Below are 27,110 nucleotides of genomic sequence, written 5' to 3' on the forward strand. Positions count from 1 at the left end.
TTGCTCACCACGACAACCCAGGTTGGACCCAGCCATATGCAAATCAGTCTTGACCCTGCTCCCCATGGGAACAGTCCATCCCCAACTGCCAGGCCAGGTACTCTCTGGACTGGAAACAGTCATCCTAGGACAGGTTTCAGGGTATCACCCCCTCATCAACCAGGCTAGCTTGAATCCAGTGGCACAGTGAGCACAGGACCCACGTCTGGGCATACCCTTCCCACATAGGACAGGGCACAGCCTATTCAGGTCTAAGTGTGAGGCTGTGCACATCTCATCCCTCCCATCCCACCAGGAAGATCCATTAGATCACACCTAAATACCTTTTGTGGGTGGCTGTCTAGAGGGAATGCACAAAGTCCAGCTGACACCCACCCCACTCTGTTCAGAGACAGGCTGTAGGCACAAATGTGCTCAGAGCAGTAAGATGTCAACTTTCTAACTATTAAAAAGAATAAGTGATGGACAGAATGCTGAGCAAATCAAACATTCACCCCCACCCACAGATCTAGATGTAATCCATCATGTTGTTTGCTCACCACTCCACCCCAGTTTGGACCAACCCTTATGCAACTCAGTCTTGACCCTGCTCCCCATGGCAACTGTCCAGCCTGAACTGACCGGCCTCTAAAAGTGGACTTTTGAAAGTTGTAATGATAATTAGTCTTTACCATTAAAGAGGATTTATCATTAGAAATCCATAGGTATAAATCATGACAGATCTGGTCCTTTTCAATCAGGAATTACAGCTTATTAAATGTTATGTTGTTCCATGAGTGTGTTAGGCCTCATAGTTGTGAAAAACGAATTTGGCACTACCAGGACGTGTAAAACTTAAAAGCACATGTCTTACCTTTTACTGACATAGCACCCTGCCCTATTGGCTACTTAGGGCCTACCTTAGGGGGTGACTTATATCTAATAAAAGGGAGGTGTAAGGATTAGCAAGGATTTTAAATGCCAGTCTGCATGGCACATACAGGCTCTGCAGTGGCAAGCCTGAGAGCAAACCCCACCACCGACATCCACAGATGTTAATACCTCAGTCCACAACCTCCACCGATGGATCTCCAACTTCACCAACACACTGGCTCCCCAAAAGAATGCCCCAGGGAAGATACACTCCAAGAAAGCCACTTGGTTCTCTCCTGCACTTCGTGAGTCCAGACGCACCTCCAGACAGCTCGAGAAGAGGTGGAGGAGCAGCAAGACCCAGAAGACCACTCGGCCTCAGACCATTCAGACCACTCAGACCACTCAGGATCAACACCAACACACTCAATAGCAAAGATCTTTTCTCCATGGTCGAAGAATTCGCCAAACCCAGAACAGAGACTGCAGACATCCTACCCTCCCAAGACCTCTGCATCAAGCACGTCACCTTTTTCCACCTCAAGATTAAGGAGATTTATGATTGCTTCAATAGCCTCGATATCCTAGACCCTCTCTTCCCACCCACAACCATCAGACCCAAGCAGAACCTGCTCAGCTGGATCCCCTCACCGTCGACAACACCCTCAGATCATGAAGAGCATCCACCCCGGAGCAACTTCGGGCCCCTGCCCGCATCTCATCTTCAACAGAGCCGGCACCTCCATCGCCCTGAACTCTGCATGTTTCCAGTCTTCTGGGAAGGTGGCGGAGTTGATGGAGTGGCAGAGATCAACCCCTTGCCGAAGATCTGCCAACCTAAAAAGATCAGTTGGACGTTGTATATCCAGGTGAGCAAAGCAAGTTCATTACAAGACGTCAGGTTCCATGCATCATTACGCGAAAGAGCCATTAAGAACTGTCATTAAGGCATTTCTTAGAAGATTAGTCCAAATTTCAACATGGCCACATCATTAACAAATGCCTCAAGTGATAAATATAGTGCCAGGTAGACATAGCAAGTTCTTTTCAAAACGTCATGTTTCATGCATAGTTGGGGAAGAAAGCCACTAAGAACTGTTAGGTTGGCATATCAGAGCATATCAATCAAAATTTCAAACAATCTAGTTCAATGAATATTTGAGAAGTAAAGTTGATAGTGAATATATTAGCACCATAATGTTATTCAATTACTTGCATCAAGTAAAATGGTTGAAATGCATATATGTACACATAAGCAACCATGACAATATAGGAAAATAGACATACATACGCATGTCCCAAGGTATAGTGAGGAAAGGGTGGTCAGAAAAGCACATACGGGAGACTAGTTGGCTCTGAATGATATTCTCTTCAGTAGTGTCCAAGGGTTTAGAAGAAACAATTTGGCTATATGAACAGGTGCTCCAAGAACTAGTTGAAAACACGGACACCACGGCCCGATACTGGTTGCTCGGGGGACTGTGGAGAGTTCGCCCTCTTTAATTGCACTCGGGTCTAAATTGCCATAGTAATTGGTACATACTAACAGTCTCAGAGAACCAATTGCCCAGTGAGCAAGCATGAGATCAAGCCAGTTCACACCTCTGTGTGACGCCGTTAGAAGGTCGTGGTCATGAATGGCGGCGGGACATAAAGATCTTACCATGGACGGCAACCAGAAAGTCTTTGCTGGTTGCGGGCATGAGCTAAAATAAGGAAGAGTACAAAAAGACAGGAATATGAATACGTGACATATGGTCCTACTCGTAATGCCTCACGGGGCACATGGGAAGAGTGCAGAAGTTTCCTCTGGTATGTCTGAGTGTCGGTAGAGCTCCTGGCGCTGCGCCGGTCTCCAGACTACGCAGGTTAGAGTCATGAACTATAATTGACTTACAGACTAAGACACCTGGGGGATTAAATCATGGGGAAGAATTGGCAGTACATCTAGGCAGATAATTTTCTCTAGCCTTTATGATCTGGGTAAACCCTTATGTGTTAAATATAACTGTAAACTAGAACTATGTGAGATCTTTTAGTTGACCAACTGACAAAATTGTTTCTCTGAAAATATGCTTGGTTGATATCTTGACTAGATTTTTCACTTTTTCTATTTTTCTCATAACCCCACACTGTAAACATTGTGTACTAATTGAGGGACTTTGACATGCATTCTTGTTTCTTTTTTCAGTCCTGGGCAAATTTCTATAATGAGTACTTTAGCGATGCTATCATTTGCCGATCCACGTCATTATGTGGATACAATTAAGGGGCGGACTGGTATTGACCAATAGACTCTGCCATTTTGCGGCTGTCTGGGTCACGTGGCAATACGCCGAACAAGTGCCTGAACCCGTATTATATTGTATCGGGTGCAGCTTTGAGGGTCACATCAGTGAAATGCCGATTTATGGCTAAAATGCGATTATTCTCTTATGAGCCCGCCTTTGTACACATATTACACACTCCGATACGCGACTTTAATCATGGCAGATTGTAGACATGTGAACAATACTATGGCATTTGTAAATGGATTTTTTACAATATTGTGATATATAGATTGTGCAAAGGACAGAAGTGTGGTATTTTTAAACTATGGTCCTATCCAAACATACATGAATTTACCATGTTAAGATAGCTGCCAATTTACTAGCATTGTGTGAAGTCTCCTCACCGCCATCGAGTGTGTTACTCAGGTGACGTGAAATAGTTTAAATGGCGTCCTCGCAGTGTGTAGAATTGACACTGACGAAGGAAAACTCCGAAACACGTTTGTCTATGGCAGTTGACGGCTGAATAAAGATCATCTACGCCACCCCAGTGTAGTGCTTGACTTCTTTTACGAAGAAAGGGAAGTTGCTGCAGCGCATATATATCTCCACCGAACCACCGAGTTTGCCTGCAAAGGAACAGCCACACAACAGGTAGGTAAAGCTGAGATTCTTTATTGAAGGCTGCCGCATGGAAACAAAAATGTAAAGCTTCACGAGTCTCTTGAGTCCTGCCCGACGCGTTTTATGTTCCTGCACTTGCATGGTATCCTGGTACTTGTGGTGCCTACGTGATACCACAGAGGGTTGCCAGCGTTCCCAATGTTCCAATATTGTAAATAACTCCCAAGTGGGTTGTGGTGCATCACTAAGTCATCACAGCGACACCTTACTTCCTCAATAAACAGCTCCTGTTCCTCACGCTGCTACGCCCGATGGCACTGCTGCAGGACTGTAACAAAACAGTGGGGCTCCTTCCGCGGCTCAGGCACAGCCTGTAAATATCAAAATATATATGTATATATATATATATATATATATCCACAAAACCTCCTTTCTTTCGAAAATGAGCAGAGACCACCACGGGGAACACTTTGGAAGCCGTTTTATTCTTGTTGTGGCGAATGCATTTCGACAATTTCGTCTGCCTTCATCAGCACCCAAGAGTTCAGGAGGCTTGCCAAAACACGAACTCTGATCCTGCCGCCCTCTTATAGGTCAAGGGCACACTCCACCCCCATGAATGCTTGCACACCTGTTCATTGTCCACTATGTGTCTGTGGACCACAACGCCCAGAATGCTTCAGCCCAGTCCAGGTAGATGTTACGTGGGGAGTTTAATTGATGTTTAGGGTTTATCAGAATAGTTTGTGTTCAAAGGGAAACCCAAATCTTCCTGCTTGTTGGAAAACAAAACACTTCCTTAGGTCCCCGAACCGCCTCAGCCTTGGAATCCGTGTATAAAGTTAAGTGGGGGCGGCAATGTAAATACAAGTCGCCCGCAGTTAATAACCGCATTACCACCTTCACGTTTCCCCAAAGACCATGGCGGGCCCTATCTTTCCAATTGCTTGGAGCCACAGATAGCCACAGTTGCAGCCAAAAGCCAGTGATGTCAGGGCCAACTTGCGAGGCGGGGGTCTCCGTGCTGTGTATCTGGCTGACACAGAAAAATATCCACAAAACCTCCTTTCTTTCGAAAATGAGCAGAGACCACCACGGGGAACACTTTGGAAGCCGTTTTATTCTTGTTGTGGCGAATGCATTTCGGCAATTTCGTCTGCCTTCATCAGCGGCCAAGAGTTCAGGAGGCTTGCCAAAACACGAACTCTGATCCTGCCGCCCTCTTGTAGGTCAAGGGCACACTCCACCCACATGAATGCTTGCACACCTGTTCATAGTCCACTATGTGTCTGTGGACCACAACGCCCAGAATGCTTCAGCCCAGTCCAGGTAGGTGTTACGTGGGGAGTTTAATTGATGTTTAGGGTTTAGCAGAATAGTTCGTGTTCAAGGGGAAACCCAAATCTTCCTGCTTGTTGGAAAACAAAACATATATATGTATGTATGTATGTATGTATGTAACTAAAAGGTCCCTTTCCTCGAAAGAACCCGAGGGACACCATGGGGTTTCATCAAGCAGGAGTTTAATTCCAAAGAGTATGGGCATGACGCATTTCGGACATTGCCTTTATCAAATGCCTACTCCTCCCCTAAACAACCACAGTTCCGTTTAAGTAGCCCCAGTCGTTCCGCCAATATCGGCACTCCTGATTGGCCAATGAAAGTCACTCACAGACCTGCAGTCCCTGTGAGGGACTGCAAGTCCCAACATGCACTCTCACCGCATGCAAGGCAAGCTGTTTCCACCGGCAATGTCCATAGAACATCAGGGCTTTGAGAACGCTGTTCAGAGCTGTAGTAGTTGAGGCAGTTTGAAGCAAAACCTCCGCCCGAGTCCCCAAACGCCATCACACGCCTGGAAAACATGAATGCAGTGATCCGGATTCCTTCGTGAATCACAAACTGCAATGAGCAGCGGCACAGGTTCTGCGGGCGGATGTGGTGGGACAAAGCCAATCCATTACCATGGAAGAAAAAAGATGCCGAAGCTGCCCTGGGTTGCTCTGTCCACTTGTTGAGACGGGTCTCCTCAATGTGTGCCCAGGAAATGCACACAAAATATATAAATATAAATATATATATAAGTTGAAGCTTCACGAGTCTCTTGAGTCCTGCCCGACGCGTTTCACGGTCCTGCACTTCCTCATCGGCAGTGGGCTCTCAAACAGTGGGACGGCAACAGTTTCTTCAGACCATAATTATAGCAAAGTTCCCGCCTTAATGGGTGTAGCCACTCACATGGCATCCTGGTACTTGTGGTGCCTACGTGTTATCACAGTGAGTTGCCAGCCTTCCCAATCTTCCATTATTGTATATAACTCCCAAGTGGGTTGGGGTGCATCACTTAGTCATCACAGCGACACCTTACTGCCTCAATACATACATATATATATATATATATATATATATATATATATATATATATATATATATATATATTTGTCAGCTTGTAAAATATATATATACTTATAGAGGAATAAGTGTGTATATATATATATATATATATATATATATATCAAAGCTCCATGGGGTGACCAAGTCGAGCAGCACTCACACCACGACACGCTTTTCCCCAAAAGCGATTTTATTGAGTTGCACAGCTTCATTTCTCAGTTTTTAAAAGGCATACGTCTGCCGCCTGACGCGTTTCGTAATTCACTTCTTCAGAGGCGCTGCAGTCGAAGGACGCACAGGGCCACACCCACCTCATTAAGTCCCATCGCACGCTGATATGCAGCTGCTATGAATTAGACAATGCGTGTGACTGTATTATGGGAGATGTAGTCCATCTTGCTTCCTTGTATATTTGCCACGATGAATGGCTCCACATGAGCCCCAAGGATATGGAGCCGCACTCTTTCCATGTGCCGTGTGCCACCTCAAGCCCCGCATATTCCAGGCTAGTGGCCCCCTACGCTTGGGGGTGGTGCCCGCTCAGCGAGTGCTGCTCGACTTGGTCACCCCATGGAGCTTTGATATATATATATATATATATATATATATTTGCAGGCAAACTCGATGGTTTGATGTTTAGAGGCTGTGCCTGAGCCGCGGAAGGAGCCCCGCTGTTTTGTTACAGTCCTGCAGCAGTGCCATCGGGCGTAGCAGCGTGAGAACCAGGAGCTGTTTATTGAGGCAGTAAGGTGTCGCTGTGATGACTAAGTGATGCACCCAACCCACTTGGGAGTTATATACAATAATGGAAGATTGGGAAGGCTGGCAACCCACTGTGATAACACGTAGGCACCACAAGTACCAGGATACCATGCAAGTGCAGGAACATAAAACGCGTCGGGCAGGACTCAAGAGACTCGTGAAGCTTTACATTTTTGTTTCCATGCGGCAGCCTTCAATAAAGAATCTCAGCTTTACCTACCTGTTGTGTGGCTGTTCCTTTGTGATAACACGTAGGCACCACAAGTACCAGGATCGAATCCAGAACTACTTCGTGTCCGTGCCTGCTTTCCATGGAGTTTCTGTGGGAGTTGGTTGTTTTGTGTGTGTGTGTGTGTGTGTGTGTGTGTGTGTGTGTGTGTGTACACGTGTGTGTGTACACGTGTGTGTGTGTACACGTGTGTGTGTGTGTACACGTGTGTGTGTGTGTGTACACCTGTGTGTGTGTACACACACACACACCAAACAAACAACTCCCACAGAAACTCCATGGGAAGCAGGCACGGACACGAAGTAGTTCTGGATTCGGCATTTCTATATTGGTGCAGGTCACCCTCAATCCCAAGCATAAGGAGAGACGCGTTTCGGCCTTGAAAAGGCCTTTGTCAATCTAGTTTGGCGATGAATTTCTCATATGTTATATAGCCCTACCCACTGGACTTAATTAATGAAAATAGAAGACCTACTATAGTGCATGTATTCCTATTGCAGCCAAAATACACAATGTAACATAAGCATGCTAACTGCAGCTGGACACCAGGGTAAATATAGGTAAGGCGCAACATCATGATTAGAATGCACAGTGCGTTTCTTTAGGTTGCTAAAATCTGCCAATGCTGCAGAAAGAATGAACGATTAAAACATGTAAATTCATTTGCGTTTGGCACAGTGGGATATAGGCGAGCATTTACAATATACTTCCAAACTCAAGATCCTGTGTTGCCAGTATACCATAAAATCTATCAAAATCAATTTAAAAATCAGTGCTGCCGAACGTTGCTAATAATGTCCCAATGACTGCCAAAAACCCAGGAAGCTCTCCCGAGCTAATATTAAGTCCGCCACCTCGACTCGAAAGTCAAAAATATTTGTGCCATAACATCAAAGTCTCGGTTGCATAAATGCATGGCCCTGGAACCGGGTGAATGTCATTTCATCACTGGGCTGCGTATTTACACAAAGAGTGAGCATAAATGCAGGGCCCTGGGACAAGGTGAATGTTTTATTTATATATATATACATATATATACATATATTACCTACTGGCGGTCGCCAGTAGGTATATATAGTTAGGATTTTTTCTCTATGGGATTTTTGAAAATTCTATGTCTAATAACTTTGGCGTTTGTGGACGGAATTGGCTGAAATTTTCAGGAAAATGGAACATTTTGTTTCTGAGCAGCCCCTGAAAATTTGGGGGGGGGTTCGTCAAGGGGGGGGCCGAGAAAAAAGGGGGGTCCCAAAACATGTTTTTAACATTGAGATTTCCATAGGGCGGTTGGCCTCACTTTTAGCCCGAACGGCTGAATGGATTTGCACGAAACTTGGCAAAATTGTAGGGACTGATAGCCCGATGTGCCTTTGCTAGGTCTCAATATATGTGCTCCAGTGATTTTGAGAAATTAACGTTCAAAAAAAGATATATATCTGTAACAGCGGACCAGGCAGCGCTCCGGTTCGCGGACTTTACGCGTTACGGAGCTTTGTGAAGCGAAGCTGATTGGTTCTCCGGCGTCTGTAAACATTCCAAACAGTCCGTAGCGGCCGCCATCTTGTCTCTCGGTAGGATCGAGAGACAAGAGGAGGCCAAAGCGAAGGGGCAAATGACCATAAGGGGGCATAGTAGATCCTCCCTGACCCTCTAGGTTTGATGTGGAGGTTTTAAAAGGGCCCCGCTGGGCAAAAAAAATAATAATAATAATAATCGAACGGCTGAATGGATTTGCACGAAACTTGGCAAAATTGTAGGGACTGGTAGCCCGATGTGCCTTTGCTAGGTCTCAATATATGTGCTCCAGTGGATTTTGAGAAATTAACGTTCAAAAAAAGATATATATCTGTAACAGCGCTCCGCTTCGCGTACTTTTCGCGTAACGTAACGGAGCTTTGCGAAGCTGATTGGTTCTCCGGCGTCTGTAAACATTCCAAACAGTCCGTAGCGGCCGCCATCTTGTCTCTCGGTAGGATCGAGAGACAAGAGGAGGCCAAAGCGAAGGGGCAAATGACCATAAGGGGGCATAGTAGATCCTCCCTGACCCCCTAGGTTTGATGTGGAGGTTTTAAAAGGGCCCCGCGGGGCAAAAAAAATAAATAATAATAATAATCGAACGGCTGAATGGATTTGCACGAAACTTGGCAAAATTGTAGGGACTGGTAGCTCGATGTGCCTTTGCTAGGTCTCAATATATGTGCTTCAGTGGATTTTGAGAAATTAACGTTCAAAAAAAGATATATATCTGTAACAGCGCTCCGCTTCGCGGATATAAAATTATCTCTGTATTACCTAGCTGTTGCTAACACCAGTTAGCGACCGCTAGTAGGAGATAGTGACCATCTTGGGCCCCACTTTGCATGTCAGTGATATTTATCACTAATGACATGCAAAGTGGGCATGCCAAGATGTTAGCGACTGGAAACAGTCGCTAACATCGCTATCTCCTATTACCAACTTTTGGAGATATTCGCGCTAAGCGCGAATATCTCCAAAAGCTACCACCTGCCCTGAGCAGTTCTTAGCCATGTTATCCAATGGGAGGTGGATAACATGGCTAAGAGCATTAGCTCGGTAATGCATGAATATCGGTGAGTTTTCAGCGATATTAATGCATTGCGGTCGTTTTTTATGGCATTTGCGATAAACCTTGATAATAGCAAGGTTTATCTGCGATAATTTCTGACGATGCTTAGCGGTAAAAAATTCGTTGCTAAGCATCGTTAGGGATAAATATCGCTTAACTTTGGTAATATGCCCCAACGTCTGTTAACGTTCGATTCGAAGGAAATCAGGAAGTGTTGAAAAACATTGTCTGCGCCATCTTGCCTTTTTTCAAATGCCACACTTTTGTTGTGCACGGCAGCCATTTTAGATGCCTTGACCAGACCCACTCTCTGCACGCTGTCGATTCGTAGCATGGCTCCCCACCCTCGCAAGCATCTTCCCCAGGCACTGCTCACCCCCGCTCTCTGTCTTATGCATGGGCAATAAACCTCCCCCCATCTGCGCTGCTCTTCCCTGAGAATCACACTCTGTGCCCGCCCGACACCTCCCTTTCGCCCTATTCACTACCGCACCCTCTGACACTCCTTTTCCTCTGTGTTCAATTGTCCAGGCCGGTCCTAGGCTATCAGCTAGCCCTGCAGATGTAGTTTATGGCCCCAGCTGTAAAGAATCACCCCTCTTCAAAGGAGTTATAGTAGATCAAGGCCCACACTCGATGAGATCCGTCACAGCACACGCGTTCCTACTATCTGAAAACCATCCTGTATTGTGATTGGGGAGGGGACCGAGCCTGAAGCGGAAGATTCCAGGGATGACTCTTTGTACATCAAAGTTTTTACAATTATGTGTCACATTAAAAATATATAGCACTCCAACACAGTAGTAAGATTATAAAACTTTAATAACTTATAAATATATACAACAAAACAAAAACAGTAAAAACATATAAACATTTTTAGGGAAAAACAACGAAGTAGCGGTCGGCTGTGCGAATAGTCCCAACGCAGCACAACGTCCAGATTTCTGGACGGCACCCAGGTGATGTTGCCTGGGTGCCGCACTGATTTCGGCATCCGGTGTGGGGCGTCGCGGGGGGTGGGTCATCAGTAGCAAACTGTTGTGCGAATAGTTCCAAGGCAGCAGAACGATGGCACCAAGGTGATGTCCAGTAAGTTGCCGCACTGGTTTTGGTATCCTACAATGCTGCTCCGAAGAACGGCGTGGGGCGCCCCGGGGGGGGGGGGGAGGGGAGGCGGCGTGAACGGGCCTCTCCAGGTGGAGTCTCGTCTGTTGTAGTGGGGCGCCCCTTTACCGTTTCAGTTGCCATTCCGTCCGCTTTTGGTCCACTGTGTCAAAAGCCGCAATTCAGCTGAGTTGCGCCCACTCTTGCGGTGCAGCGATAGGCGGCTGCCACAGGACTCTCAAAATGGCGGCAGGCTCTTTTCTTTTTGGGCCTGGTCCACTGGGACACCTTGCAAATCGGACGCTTGTCTGCTAGGTCTTGGACCCCATTCTCGAAAGCGTCCCCTCCGCCTTGAGGATTCAACAAAAGTTTTGGGGGCCCCCGACTCCTGCAGGCTTCTGGTGGGGAGCGGCTGCCATGATTGCTCGCGGAATGACCACGACGGAGCCACGAGATGGTGGTGCTTTCATGGTGACGCCAGCTTCAGTGTGAAACATCCAGAAACAAGGTGGGGCTTTCATCGTTTGGGGAAAAAAAAAGTTTTCATCCAATGAAAAGTGTTATTTTTAGGTCATATGATCAAGCCTTCCATCATTAGGAAACCAAAAGTAAAATGAACCAATGAAAAGTTTTATAAACAAGTCACATGACCTGTTATGCGGCATAGGGTATAAAAAGCGTAGAAAATTCGTTGGCACGTGAGGCGGCGTCAGTAGCGGACCGATGTGCGAATAGGCCGAAGGCAGCACAACGCGCCAAGATCCGGATGGCACCGAGGTGGTGTCTAGTAAGTTGCCGCACTGGTGTGGCCATCCTACAATGTTGAAAGTCGGCGTGGGGCGCCCCGTTGGCCTGTGAGATGGCGTCAGTAGCGGACCGATGTGCGAATGGGGCCAAAGGCAGCGCAACAATATTTTCGGAATAGAAGACACCACAAGGCGCTGAGATTTCAAGATCCGGATGGCACCGAGGTGGTGTCTAGCAAGTTGTGGCACTGGTGTGGCCATCCTACAATGGTAAAAGTCGGCGTGGGGCGCCCTGTTGGCCTGTGAGATGGTGTCAGTAGCGGACCGATGTGCGAATGGGGCCAAAGGCAGCGCAACAATATTTTCTGACTAGAAGACACCACAAGGCGCTGAGATGCCAAGATCCGGATGGCACCGAGGTGATGTCTAGCAAGTTGCTGTACTGGTGTGGCCATCCTACAATGCTGAAACTCGGCGTGGGGCGCCCCATTAGCCTGTGAGATGGCGTCAGTAGCGGACCGATGTGCGAATGGGGCCAAAGGCAGCGCAACAATATTTTCTGAATAGAAGACACCACAAGGCGCTGAGATTCCAAGATCCGGATGGCACCGAGGTGGTGTCTAGTAAGGTGCACTGGTGTGGCTATCCTACAATGCTGAAAGTCGGCGTGGGGCGCCCTGTTGGCCTGTGAGATGGTGTCAGTAGCGGACCGATGTGCGAATGGGGCCAAAGGCAGCGCAACAATATTTTCTGACTAGAAGACACCACAAGGCGCTGAGATGCCAAGATCCGGATGGCACCGAGGTGATGTCTAGCAAGTTGCTGTACTGGTGTGGCCATCCTACAATGCTGAAACTCGGCGTGGGGCGCCCCATTAGCCTGTGAGATGGCGTCAGTAGCGGACCGATGTGCGAATGGGGCCAAAGGCAGCGCAACAATATTTTCTGAATAGAAGACACCACAAGGCGCTGAGATTCCAAGATCCGGATGGCACCGAGGTGGTGTCTAGTAAGGTGCACTGGTGTGGCTATCCTACAATGCTGAAAGTCGGCGTGGGGCGCCCCGTTGGTCTGTGAGATGGCGGCAGTAGCGGACCGATGTGCGAATGGGGCCAAAGGCAGCGCAACAATATTTTTGGAATAGAAGACACCACAAGGCGCTGAGATTCGGTTAGCACCGAGGTGGTGTCTAGCAAGCTATGCAGCTGAGTTGCGTGCGCACTTGCGGCGAATAGGTCGAAGGCAGCACAACAATGTTTTCTGAATAGAAGACACCACAAGGCGCTGAGATTCGGTTACCACCAAGGTGGTGTCTAGCAAGTTGCTGCACTGGTGTGGCCATCCTACAATACTGCTCCGAATAACGGCGTGGGGTGCCCGAAGGGGGGGGGGGGGAGGCGGCGTGAACGGGCCTTCCTAGGTGGAGGCTCGTCTGCTGTAGTGGGGCGCCCCTTTACCGTTTCAGTTGCCATTCAGCTGAGTGTTGGCCGCTCTTGATGCTACAGCGACAGGCGGCTGCAACAGGACTCTCAAAATGGCGGCCTGTTCTTTGGATTTGGGCCTGGTCCACTAAAATGGCCCTGGGACACCTTAGAACTCGGACGCTCGATTTTTTTTCCTTTCCTCTACATGCAAAAAAAGGTAAATGCCCGGTACGTTATACGCTTCATCTGCCACGATGTACTCTCCAGAGGAACCGAAAAAAAATATAGTTATGGTAACTATACCATGCATCGTCATATGGAGAGGTGGCACCAATTAATTATAGTGCTGCATAAAAGAGATTTGGAGGAGAACCCCCGACCTGCCAGTACATTCATCAAAGAAGTGGGACTGACAGTATCAGAGGCAAGGGAAACGGTCCCAAATATTTAGAAGAACTTTGGAAAGATTAAAATGACATGTTTATATTGTGGCAAATTAATTTCATGTGGACAGATGAGTGTTACTCTAATAAATACAGCATATGAACATCATCATAGTCGATGGTTGGTAGAGACATTTTGACTATATCCTGGACCTGCCCGTCCTCGCCCAAAATGGCGCCGGAATAAATGGGACTCGTAACTCCTTGTTGTGTACTGGTTGCAGAACCTTGAAATCACGAGATACGTATGCAGTTTTGAAGCACATGGCGGGCGGGGACGAGAATTGATTGAGTATTTCGACATCCCTATTGATATTAAGTTCTGATGTGTTATTGATTACTGTACTATTGAAAGTTCGAATTAACGTCGCGCATGGTACTTGCCCGCAAATGTATATCTAGATAATATTATTGTAACTGGCCCTGTCGTATTTTAATTATAAAATGTACGTCCACCGATTCCGCAACTGTTAGACACCTTAGTTCTTGCAACCTAATGGCCCGCCCGTTACGTTCCTCTACAGTGTAAATGTCTACTCATCATATACGATTACAGTTTGCTCCGTGGCCGGCCCACGTGGTTATAGGCTCGTATTTGTATAATGAAATATTCACAATAAAGGTTTTTAAAAGAAAACATGGTAGTAGTATATACATTGGTAAAGTTTTTAATAATAGTCACTGTTTTAGAATCATTAAAAGGCAAGTGAAATAAAGCAGACCAATTACATGAAGGGTAAAAGGTATAATACGCAGGAACGCAGTAAAGATAAATGGTCAAGGGCTGTTGTGTTTTCTACTCCTGCAACATAAAGTGATCGATAAGAATCTCATATTCAGGCGTATCGGCGACTAAGACAGCAGGTCGACCCTCTTTTGCTCAACGGCTCCGTCATGGGACGAAGAAACGCCCTTTTTCTCGAAAAAAGAATATATTTTACTTGCAGGACAGTTGTAAATTTTCCGGGAAAGTACATTAGCCTGGAACATTATAACATATATTTAAGAAAAAATAATGTTCGGAAGTAATAAAAAGCGTAATTTTTAGGTCATATGACCAAGCCTTTCATCATTAAAATAAGAAAAGTAAAATGAACCAATGAAAAGTTTTATTAACAAGTCACATGACCTGTTATGCTTACGTTACGCGCTGCTCGTCGCGCCCCGGATGACTTCCGGATGCGCTAACGCGGCGCGTCATATGACGCATTACGCGACAACGCAGGTCCAGAATATAGTCAAAATGTCTCCACCAACCAGCGGTCGGAACACAACCCCTTTCAGCAGGCTAAATAGTTCTGTTAAATGACAACAGAAGGGACAGGCAACAAGAACCATCAGTCAAAGAGGGGAGGGCTAGTTCTTCTCTACCGGGTTACATTGGGGCGCTACCGGAACTGATCGAATTGGTAGTCTACAGTGTTTCTGGATGTTTCAGACTGAAGCTGGCGTTAGCATGAGAGCACCACCATTTCGTAGCTCCGTCGTGGCCATTCCGCGAGCAATCATGGCAGCCGCTCTTTATCGTTATTTTGGGCGGGGTGGGTGGCGGAGCCGAGCTGTATTGCAGCCATCATGGTGTGGAGTTCAGTTCATCTCACTAGTTTCGTATTTGTCATGAGGGGTTGTTCTTAATGTTTCTATTTTAGCGAGGTCAAAAAGAGATCCCATTAGTGGCCTACTGATTTTGCTCGATTCCTTTTGTTTTTTTACACAATTTTTCGCTATCTGCAAAGACTAAACAGAGTATTGCGACTCTGTGCTTGTTTGTAAATAGAGAATGAACCAAAGAGAACAATCAATCAAATGGAGAGAGAAGCAGGCACGACGAATTACAACGGGGGCAAAGGCCTGCGTTAACTACCCTTCACTATCTGCAAAGAGAGAGTACTCCTAATAGAAATGAGGGGGGGGCCAGCATTCAAAGCAGATCAGTGTGCATAAACACGAAAATGTTTTTACTTACCACGTACTTGACATTCGACAGCTTATGATATTTGCTATTAAAAAAACATTGAAATTCACTGAAAAAACCATAGGTTATAGACCATATATAGTTAGAAATTAGCATTTACAAAACCTTGAAAATTCACTGAAAAAACCATAGGTTATAGACCATATATCGTTAGGAATTAGCATTTAAAAAACCTTATTTTACTCACACAAAACCATTGAAATTCCATATATAGTTAGTTGCACTAACTATATATCGCGCACCCGCAATCCACTGCTGATGATGTCACATATTACATCATTCATGACATGGTCAGTGACATCACTGATGACATCACTGATGACATCTCAAATGACATCACTGATGACATCACTGATGACATCTCATTTGACATCAATGACCACATCACTGATGATATCATTCATGTGACAATACAATGCATCTCCTCACACTTTAATATAACCTCTGTTACACCCAGTGTTAAATACAGAGTATAATTTTTGAAACCATTGACACACCAATACTAGTTACTACATACGCACTCACTGATTCCTACGTCTACACACACATTCACTCATTCACCCATACAATCATTCATACATACAATCACTCATCTTTACAACACTATCATATGCACTCATACACCTATACAGACACTCACACTCTGCCACTCATCCATGGAGTTACTCACACACCTAGTCAGTCCTGTAAAGAATCAATCACACTTCCATTTTCTATTTTTTCCATTTTCCATTTAAACATAGAGTACCTTACATTTTCAAACATATACTAACACATACTTACTCTCTTATACAATCATTGATACAAGTACACATTGATCTGCACAGAGTCACACATCTCCCAGCCAGCCACACACACACTCAGTCTCCCATACAAATACTTGGACAATCAATCAATAACCCATATAGTTACTCATATAGCTACTGATCAACACATGCAGCAGTTTACAGAACAACAGACATAATGATGCACAAATTAAGACAGTTTAGTCACTAACCCATGCACTCAGTGAGACACATTTAATCACTCACTCATACAGTCAGTCACGCACCTAAATCCTTCATCCAGACACTTATACATCTACTCATTCTTCAATATGTAAAACATATTTAAACTTTACAGAAACACACAGTCAATGGATGATATCATCAGTGATGTCATCAGTGATGTCACTGACCATGTCATGAATGATGTAATATGTGACATCATCAGCAGTGGATTGCGGGTGCGCGATATATAGTTAGTGCAACTAACTATATATGGAATTTCAATGGTTTTGTGTGAGTAAAATAAGGTTTTTTAAATGCTAATTCCTAACGATATATGGTCTATAACCTATGGTTTTTTCAGTGAATTTTCAAGGTTTTGTAAATGCTAATTCCTAACTATATATGGTCTATAACCTATGGTTTTTTCAGTGAATATATATATATATATATATAACATTTCTATGGCAAAATGAAACCCCTCATTTTGTTCCTTTTCAAATTAAATGTATTGAGTGTTACCACTTTATTCCAATCAAGATTACTTCAGGTGTGCCATACTTTTGTCATAAGTAAGACTGTTAGCGTTCTAGTTGTTCTTTAGAACACTCTGGGACATTCTGTCATTGGGCTATAGTTGGGCTACATCTGGCTGATATTTGGGCTACATTTGGGCTCTTTTGTCTCTGGTGGCCATCTTGGGAGACTGCATATCAGAATTTTTTTAATGAAATATAAGAGGATTTGAGAAGTCACTCAAAATGTGCCCTAATTTTTCTTTCTTCAGCACTAATCATAATTTCTATGGCAAAATGAACCCCCTCATTTTGTTCCTTTGCAAATTAAATGTTTTAAGTGTTAACACTTTATTCCAATCAAGATGACTTCAGGTGTGCCATACTTTTGTCATAAGTAAGACTGTTAGCGCTCTAGTTGTTCTTTAGAACACTCTGGGACATTCTGTCACTGGGCTATAGTTGGGCTACATCTGGCTGATATTTGGGCTACATTTGTTTTTTTTTGTCTCTGGTGGCCATCTTTGGGCTACATTGGGCTACATTGGGCTACATTTGGGCTCTAACATATATATAGCCCAATGTAGCCCAATATATATTTTTCAAAGTTAATTTTCTTAAAAACCACTGGAGCATATATCTTGAGACATAGCAAAGGCACATCGGGCTACCAGTCCCTACAATTTTGCCACGTTTTTTGGAAATCCATTCAGCCGTTCGAGCTAAAAGTGAGTCCAACCGCCCTATGGAAAACTCAATGTTAAAAACACGTTTTGGGACTCCCCTTTTTTCTCGGCCCCCGCTTGACGAAACCCCCCCCAAACTTTCAGGGGACGCTCAGAAACAAAATGTGCCATTTTCCTGAATATTTCAGCCAGTTCCGTCCATCAACGCCAAAGTTATTCAACATAGAATTTTCAGAAATCCCTATTAAAAAAAATCCTAACTATATATACCTACTGGCGACTGCCAGTAGGTAATATATATATATATATATATTCACTGAAAAAACCATAGGTTATAGACCATATATAGTTAGGGATTAGCATTTAAAAAACCTTATTTTACTCACACAAAATCAATAACCCATATAGTTACTCATATAGCTACTGACCAACACATGCAGCAGTTTACAGAACAACAGACATAATGATGCACAAATTAAGACAGTTTAGTCACTAACCCATGCACTCAGTGAGACACATTTAATCACTCACTCATACAGTCAGTCACGCACCTACTAAATCCTTCATCCAGACACTTCTACATCTACTCATTCTTCAATATGTAAAACATATTTAAACTTTACAGAAACACACAGTCACTGGATGATGTCATCAGTGATGTCATTTGAGATGTCATCAGTGATGTCACTGACCATGTCATGAATGATGTAATATGTGACATCATCAGCAGTGGATTGCGGGTGCGCGATATATAGTTAGTGCAACTAACTATATATGGAATTTCAATGGTTTTGTGTGAGTAAAATAAGGTTTTTTAAATGCTAATCCCTAACTATATATGGTCTATAACCTATGGTTTTTTCAGTGAATTTTCAAGGTTTTTTAAATGCTAATTCCTAACTATATATGGTCTCTAACCTATGGTTTTTTCAGTGAATATATATATATATATATATATATATATATATATATATATATATATATATATATATATATACATACACACACACACCCAATTCCTCCTGCTGGGAGAAAAACGGGACGAACTCGCGTTTGTCTTCACTTATGTGCTTTTTTTATTTTGATCCTCACAGCATGGAGTTTCTCAAGCAAGCAGGCACAAATCTACGCCTTTCGGGCAGGGAAACGAGAGTATGCGAGAAGTCTATCGGAGTATAAAAAGACGATAGTTATTGAGAAAAGTAATTACTTTACTCATAACATTTTGACAAATATGCCTTTGAAGACATACGGATAAATCAATGGAATTAAATCAAAAATGAATATAAAATTTCTTTAAACAAACCTGTGGTTCACGCAGCACAGACAGGCTGGGTGTGTCCTAAATAATTATAAAGTAAACCTGATTAGCCACTTTATTTTACGAATGCAGCGCCTCAGGTCACTACGACCAAGGAACCCGCCAAATCAGGATGGGGGAGGAAGGGGCCGAGCGAACCAAAGGCAACAACAAAAAGGCGGAGAAAGAGCAGAAGATGGGGGACAGCAAGGGCAAAAACAAAACAAGGCACAATACAGACGAAACAGACGCCGATGACTGACACAACTAAAAAAGACAACACAGTCATCAACTTATCTAACATGGAGCTGTCACCACAGGAACTGGAAATTTTAGCGCTGGGGTTAACGTACTGCAGCAACACAAACTTTGACTATGCCCAAACGCGAATTGATTTGTTTCTTTATGTCCGGAAATTAAAACTACAAAAGTACTTTGCCAATTCCAGCCAGCGCACATTTGGAACGCCAGCACAAAATGATCAAAGCCAAATGCTGAGTGTAGCGCACATGGAAGCGTTACAGGATATGATTGATCTGGAGCAACAAAATGAGAATGATGGTATTACACCAAGTGAGGCAGCCAGGAGCTCTGATATGGACATTTATCAAACGATCCAAACAGGATTTAGACCGAAGTCAGTGTTCATGCCAGCAATGCCCAAAGATGGGTTAGACCTGTTCTCTGACTGTGTAACAAAAGACCTCAAGGAACTTTCCATCTTAAACACCAAGAAACAATTCACTCAAAATAAAGACCAGATGCGTAAATACAACGACCTAATGACAAAGATCAAAGCTAGATCAGATATCGTTGTAAGATGGTCGTACAAAGGGGGCAACATTGTCCTATGGCCTTTGGAAATGTACAACCAGGAGGCTCTAAGTCAACTACAAGACCAAGAATGTTACACAAGAATCAGTCCTACACACATCGTTAGAATCCAGGAGAGATACCACAATGAGCTATACAAGTGGAGAGGAATGGGACTGTTAAGCAGAAAAGAGTTTGATTTCGTGAAAAATGACTACCCTGTTACCGCCCAACTCTATCTAATTCCTAAGGTCCATAAGAATGACAAAACACTGCCTGGGAGGCCAATCATATCAGCGATTGGGAGCCTCTTTGAGAGCACCAGTGTCTTCATAGGCCATTTCCTGCAACCAGAAGTAAAGAAACTTCCTGCCTACATAAAGGACACAGGTGATTTTTTGGCTAAAATATATGATGTTGAATGGAAGGAGAACTACTTATTCATGACATTGGATGTACAGTCATTATACACCAGCATCAGGCACAAGGACGGACTAAATGCCATCAAACATTACCTGGGAAGAAGACCGATCAACCTATACAAACACACGACCATGCTGCTGGAAATGGCGGAGTGGTGTTTAACGAATAACACTTTCATTTTCGACAGACTGCTCTACAAACAAGTACAAGGATCGGCCATGGGAACTTGCTTCTCCCCCAGCTATGCGAATTTGCATATGGGCTGGTGGGAGGAGCAGGTACTACAAGTACTGTACTCTGAGACCTTGACAAACAATGTGGTTGTTTACAAAAGGTTCATTGATGACATTTTCATTCTGTGGCAGGGCAGTGGGGACAGTGCTGAGAAATTTGCATGTGAATTGAATGAGAACACACTGAATTTAAAATTCACATGTAACACAAGTACTGAAGCTATACAATTCCTTGATTTAGAACTGTTTATCCAACACAACAGGATACAAGCACGAACATATCGCAAGCCAACGGCAGGGAACGCGATATTACACGCACATAGTTTCCACCCTTCACCTCTTAAACAATCTATCCCCTATGCTGAATGCCTGAGGATGACACGCAACTGCAGTACCACTGAGGGACTAACAGAAGCGAAACAAAACCTATTCACTAGGCTCAGAAAGAGGGGGTACACAGACAAGACATGTCGACATGCAGAACTAAAATGCAGCACAAAAACACGACAGGAACTACTGTTCCCGGCGGAGAAAGAAACAAGTAATGACAACGAGAAAGACAACCACCAACGTTAATAACTGGGTTCAACAGATACCACACGAACCTCCGTAAGATCTTGAGGAGGCATTGGCCCTTGGTCCGTAATGACCCAACCATCGGCCAGGCAGTGGGCAAAACACCACTAGTGTCATTCAGAAAAGCAAAATCTATGCGCAGTCAATTAGTCTGCAATGCCCCTGCCATAAAAAAGCTAAAAAAGCCAAATAACTGGCTACAATCCCAGAAAGGCTTCAAAAAAGGCAGCAAATGCAAGGCCTGTAACCACGGCATCAACACCGCCAAAGTCGATGTGCCCTTCAGACGGAAACCATACACCATCAGGGAGCAATTCTCATGTAAAACAGAGTATGCGGTGTACGTGCTGACGTGTGTGTGGTAAAAGATATGTAGGTTCCACAATTCATCCGGCGCACGTGAGAATCTTGCAGCACTTGCGGGCAATCACAAACAACGACCCAGCGTACCCTGTAGCAAGGCACATCCATGAGACACATGCAGGGATCGCCCAAGGCCTAACCTACTTCGTCATTGACAGTATCCCCAGAAACATCAGAGGTGGAAACCGTAAACTAGCTCTACGCCGCCTGGAGTCCAGATACATAATTCTTCTGAACTCCAAGATCCCATTCGGTCTGAATGCGGATGAGGCCCTGAGTGTACACCTGTAATCCAGCCAGGACTTTCTCTTTCCCTAGTACCATTCTTTAACATCTGCAGTTCACGTACGTCAATAATAAAAATCACCTCACATTTAAATAAGGGACATCGCACTCACAATATTTTCAAACATTCACCACTTCACGTCACTGTCACAATCATCTATCACTAATCACCACGGACACAACAAACACAAGTCCTAAGTCAGTAGCTCCACTTGGAGTCAAGGGGCTCATACGCTAATCAGGATACAAAACGTTAGTTTTTAATGTGGAACAAATTCCTAGATCAGAGCGGGTGGCATATACACACATGCACTGTGCTGAAAACTCGGGAGGTATTTCCGCGGCTGTGGCACTCATTGGGAGACTGAGAGGTACTGCGAGTATAACGGGCACTGTCCTCGCTAAATGATTATAAGTAATACATTCAGGAAAACACTTACTCTGTGTATCGTTCTGATGTTATAATTTGCAGTAGGCCAGTGAAAGTAAACACGTAAGCAAGCCGCCACCCTTTTCACCTCCTTGCCTGGCCGCACACAATCAGGAAAAATACAAGCCGCATTAACACTATAACCAATCACGGCCCACATCACACACATGAACGGGGACAGGTATGAGCCGTTTCACGCGTACTCAACCCGGACTTGTGTAAACAAGCAGAAATGGTTCATAAATAACACAGAGGTGCACCGTGTGTTGGTATGCGGGTATGAATCAACATGTAGCATATTAGAAACGTATTGGAATAAGGGCATAAAGGAATGTTTTAATTTAGTTTAGTTGCGTTTTTTTTTTGATAAAGAGTGTAAAAAGACTGCCATGATACTAAAACGTGCAAGTCAAGAACTTCTCTATGTCCATTCATGGGGAGTAACCGTGTAACCTTAGCAACAGCTAGATGAAACCAGTATGGTAATTGAACCCATGTAATCATGTATGTGTATAAATATCTAAGGAAAATGTAATGCAGATGTAGTGAACAAGGCGGGAGCAAGCCGCCGAAACGCGTCTAAGCAGCAACTGATCATTTAAATAAATTGTTTGGATTCAGATTCACGAAGTCAGCGCCTTTTATTTGAAGTTTGGTGTGGTAAAGTATATATATATATATATATATATATATATATATATATATATATATATATATATATATATATCACAGCTTCCAAACACCATCCAACTGCACTCGTGAGCGGGTGCACACGCAACGGGGCTTATTTATTTATTACTCCACCCCAGGTTTGAGCGGGTGGAGACATGTCATCTGCTAGCAAATTTACACTCAAAAGGGGAGTAGCAAAATGGTGTAAAGTTGCGTGGTACAGTAGTAAGTTACAGCGGAGAAATTCGACGCTTGTAAATTTGCATTTGGGACTAGGCCCTAGGCCTTTTTGAATTAATTTTTCTTCTATCCACATGTTATAAAACTCGAATCCTACCTTTAATAAAGGCAATGTGTTTAATGTATTTTCATTTGTTCTACTTACATGTCTTGGTCCTGTACATACTGTGAACTGCTATCAAAGAATTCATTATTATTGTGTTATTATTGTGCTTTCTGTTATGTTAGAAGCTTTTCTTATTTAATGAAACAGATCGAGTAAAAAAAAAAAATTACTAGAGACAGTCTTCAGAACAGTGCCACATTGTCGCAAGTCCTAGCATTTTTGAGCTAAGGTAAGTTTTTCTCCAACTCATTTACATGCTAAAAGGATTCCACCGTGCAGCGCTGTTTTCCTCTTTCATAAATGTAGCATCTTCAAGGTTTTCCAATTTCGATGCAGATTTGAGAAGAGAGTTGCATGTCAATTATACCGCGCGGTGCTCACAGAACAATCAGGCACTCTGTCTCATAGACTTCATATTTAATGGAAGTGTTCTTTCTTTCGCAGTATCAACATGCTGAAGTTGCCTGAATACCCAAGTAAGAAAGTCCTAAAGGACAGGCTTCTCGTGGCATTGCACTGTGGCAGCTATGGTTACACGATGGCATAATGCGGTTCGGGCAAGCCATCGGACTACTGATGGGCAATTCAGAATGGCAGAAGTAATTTAGAGAGCTGTCAACGGACGCGCAGCCCACAAGCACGGCTCACCCGCATTCATACAAAGTGTGTCCTGCCCCTCAGTCCCCTCTCATTCTTGTTAATCTGCGTCTGTGGCTCGACAAAGAAGAATACATTGTGCTGTATTTCATTCTGTTTTTATTATTGTATATTGGATTTCCGCACCATTTTTGTGTTGAAAACCTTTTGCTATTTTCTTCGTGATCCCTGTTGCTGTCTAATTTTTGTAGAATTGATTTTGTGGGAACGCTTTTATTTCTGACTTTTGCTTATCACCTACTGTAAAGTTGAATGTTGCCAAACAATGTTTTAAAAGGAAAAGAGAATATTGTCATAATTGTGCATGTAAGCGTGGCATTTGGTGTCCATCGTCACATCGAAGTGAGCCGTTTAAATAATGTACAAAATTGCATATCAGATATATTTTCCTGACTAATACAAAGTTTTGATTTTTAGCATTATAGTATCCTAATGTATATAAAATGTATGTACAGTAATTGGAAGTTGGGAAATGCACACAGGGATAACCGTATGTCAGATCAAATGTATGCTTTAAAGTTTACAATGGATTGTACAGGTTATTAAACATTTCTATTAAAGATTTTTTTTGTTATGTAAGAGATTGTATATTTTTATTTTTACTGTACTTAGTTTTTTATTTGAAGCCTACTTTTTGCCCTGGCAGTTCTGTTATACTAAAAAAGATATATTGTTTTATTTTACCATAAAAATATTTGACACATTTTTATTTAATTTAAATATTACGCGCATGTCGTCTTGGGGATATTATGGTAGATGCCTTTATTTCTTGTGGAGTTAGTTTGAAATGTATTTTTGTACAATTTATCTTGCCACAACGTATTGAACATTTTATATGTTGTTTAAAATACATCGGATCCAAAAGAGAAGTCAGTGGTTCACGTCTTTATTCTGAGGCACCTCTTTCCCTCTATTTACAGATCATACAAAGATTAAACAGAAACAGATTAATCAAATTTCCACTTTTACATTAATTCTTTGCAGGTTACAGAACTACCTTATCACTGGGCACAAGTCCTAAAAAAAAAAAGAAGTGAAGGGACTCCAAAGTTGGGCACTATGCAAGTGACATCATGGTGCGTGACATCGCAGCACAACATCACAGCGTGGCTTCTTGGAAAGTATATTTAAAGTTTTCTCTCCGCTATGGTTTTCAAGGCATTTCCCCCGTCATGAAAACCGTTGCGCAGAGGAAACAAAGTGGGTCCTTCAGGGCCCCTTTATGCCTCTGCGCCATGTGGATGCGCCATGTGGATGCACACAGGGGGGCACAAAATGTGCCACCCTGTGTGCATGCACACCAGTTCCTGCACAACATGGACCTTACAGATGATCAGATGTATTATTTACAAATAAGGATCTACTGTATAAGTCCTTAGAGGAACATTGATATGTCCTACAAACCTAAAGCAAGTCTTGCGCCACAGGGCTTTGGATCAGTTTAATAGCCAGGCTTGGGAAGGAGCCAGGCCTTCCTAGAAGTTACTCTTTCTCTTGTTCTTCACTGCTTCCTATTATCTTTACTGTTAGATCTCCAACTTTCTTTTCTCTTATACCTATTAATAGTAAAATCCCCAGTAGATTTTCTACAATTCTTAGAGAAACTAATATCTTAGAGGCTTTGGAATTACTGACGTCCTTGGGATGTATGTCAAAGACGAAACGTCAACCAATTGTTTTGCATTTTCCTTCGAGCTAGGACAGTACTTTCGACATACACGCAAATTCAATGAATTACCTGTATTTTTTGAAGAGTTTCTTTTGTTACTCAGCCACCACTGTATATACATTTGTACATTGTTCCAGATAATGCCTTCAAACCCATGATGTGAGGATTCACTGTCACTCACAACCTTCAATTGGAAAAGCTGTTTTTATGGGTATGTCTTTTTATATAATCCCTACAGAAGAGCATGAAGTTTTATTTGTACTCTTTAAAAAGATAATTTTTAACTTTTGTAGGTCACACAAATGACATCTGCATTCAATTCCCAGCTGTAGTATACCAAATGGATTAAACATTCCAGGCCAAACGCAAGAAATACTTGAATGGATCTTAAACTGGGGAGCATGTCTTTTATTGCTTCTTTTACAGACAGCACACCTCACCCCTTTCCTAAGGAGCTTTCATTGGGGTCTTTACACCAAGAAAAGTGGTACCTTGTGTGTTTCACTGCAAGCAGATCTTCTTAATTCCATATTACAGTGCCATGCCGTATACAAAAGGAGACTTTTCACTCACCACGTCTAGGGCCAGGAGCCATAGTTCACTACTTTACAGGTTCGTCCCTCCCACATTTTCTCACTGTGGCTGAAAGCAAGTCTTCTGTGCAAGGGGAGGGAAGAGCTCAAAACAAGCTCGGGAAATGGGAAACCCCGGAAAACTGCCATCTTTGTCGACAGTCAGACATGCCCCCTGACTTTCTCATCAAAGTTTTTTTCTGATAAGCAGGGCACAAGGCGGGGGTCCACGCAGGTACACGGCGTCCACCCTGCAAGAAGCTGGGCTCACTGAAATATGATTAACGTGTCCCGGTGTAATTTCCAGGCACCGGGATGCATTCAGCAGCGCCTGCACATTGTCAACTTTCTTTCAGAGCAGCAACGTGCAGGCAGAGAGGGGGCTTTCGTATTTCAGACTCCAGCTGTGCCCATAACAAAGGCTGAATTTAAGGGGCCATCAGGCCTCCTTTTGTTCCAACATCCTGGCTGTCCGTAATCAGAGTTGTCACACCTAGATGTAAAGGAGGGGGAAGCAAAGGCTCACAGCTTGTTATCTCTTCACAAATACTTAAGAGAGGAGTACTTTTTACTTTCTTCAATCCCTGCATGTAAGTGAAATGCATGCAATGTAAGAATGTCAAACGTGCTGGTCTGTCCCAGTATCTACACAAATAACATTTTAAATACCATTATTTAATTTTTTTATAGCCTTAAGATATTTTAAAATGTGGACTTTGCAACCAATTAAGCTGAACAGATTTACTAACACGTTTCTCCTTGTTGCCAATTTCTTTGTGGCAGAGTTTTTATATAATAAATGTAGCGGCTCACATTGTGCATCAGGGATGGGTCACTTTTTTGGAACAACCCGATGCAAAATCTAATTTGTTAAATCTTGTAATGAGCTCAAAGGTACTCATGACAGACCTGCGAAACGTGTGAGGTGTTACAATCTGATGTCACTTCCTGTGAGGTAATGGGTTGTGTTGTCACTTCCTCTGACACCGCCTCCACTGTACCCCGCAAGTACTCTTAAAAAGCCCTAAAAGTAGCAAATTTCATTAAATACAATCTAATAAACCGGAGCGTCCTTTATTGCCATTAGTCGACATCCCCATATAGGTAGTTCTAATTTGACTATCTCTTGTACCCTATACATAATGAGGAGCAACACGGTTGTCTGTCATGCTTTC

At 43.5% G+C, this 27,110-nt stretch overlaps 1 protein-coding gene across 4 annotated transcripts in view; it reads left to right on the forward strand.

The window, feature by feature from the left end:
* The window catches only part of HACE1 (HECT domain and ankyrin repeat containing E3 ubiquitin protein ligase 1), a 302,230-nt gene extending 277,957 nt beyond the window's left edge, over positions 1-24,273 (forward strand). For all 4 annotated transcript variants that reach the window (XM_078648310.1, XM_078648311.1, XM_078648312.1 and 1 more), the window contains one exon: positions 23,482-24,273. In XM_078648310.1, coding sequence (XP_078504436.1) covers positions 23,482-23,584 — 103 coding nt within the window. In that variant the 3' untranslated portion in view covers positions 23,585-24,273. The remainder of the gene's footprint in view (positions 1-23,481) is intronic.
* Positions 24,274-27,110: the final 2,837 nt, after the last annotated feature.

The sequence above is a fragment of the Lissotriton helveticus genome, chromosome 6, assembly GCF_964261635.1.
Source record: "Lissotriton helveticus chromosome 6, aLisHel1.1, whole genome shotgun sequence".
Lineage (NCBI taxonomy): Eukaryota > Metazoa > Chordata > Amphibia > Caudata > Salamandridae > Lissotriton > Lissotriton helveticus.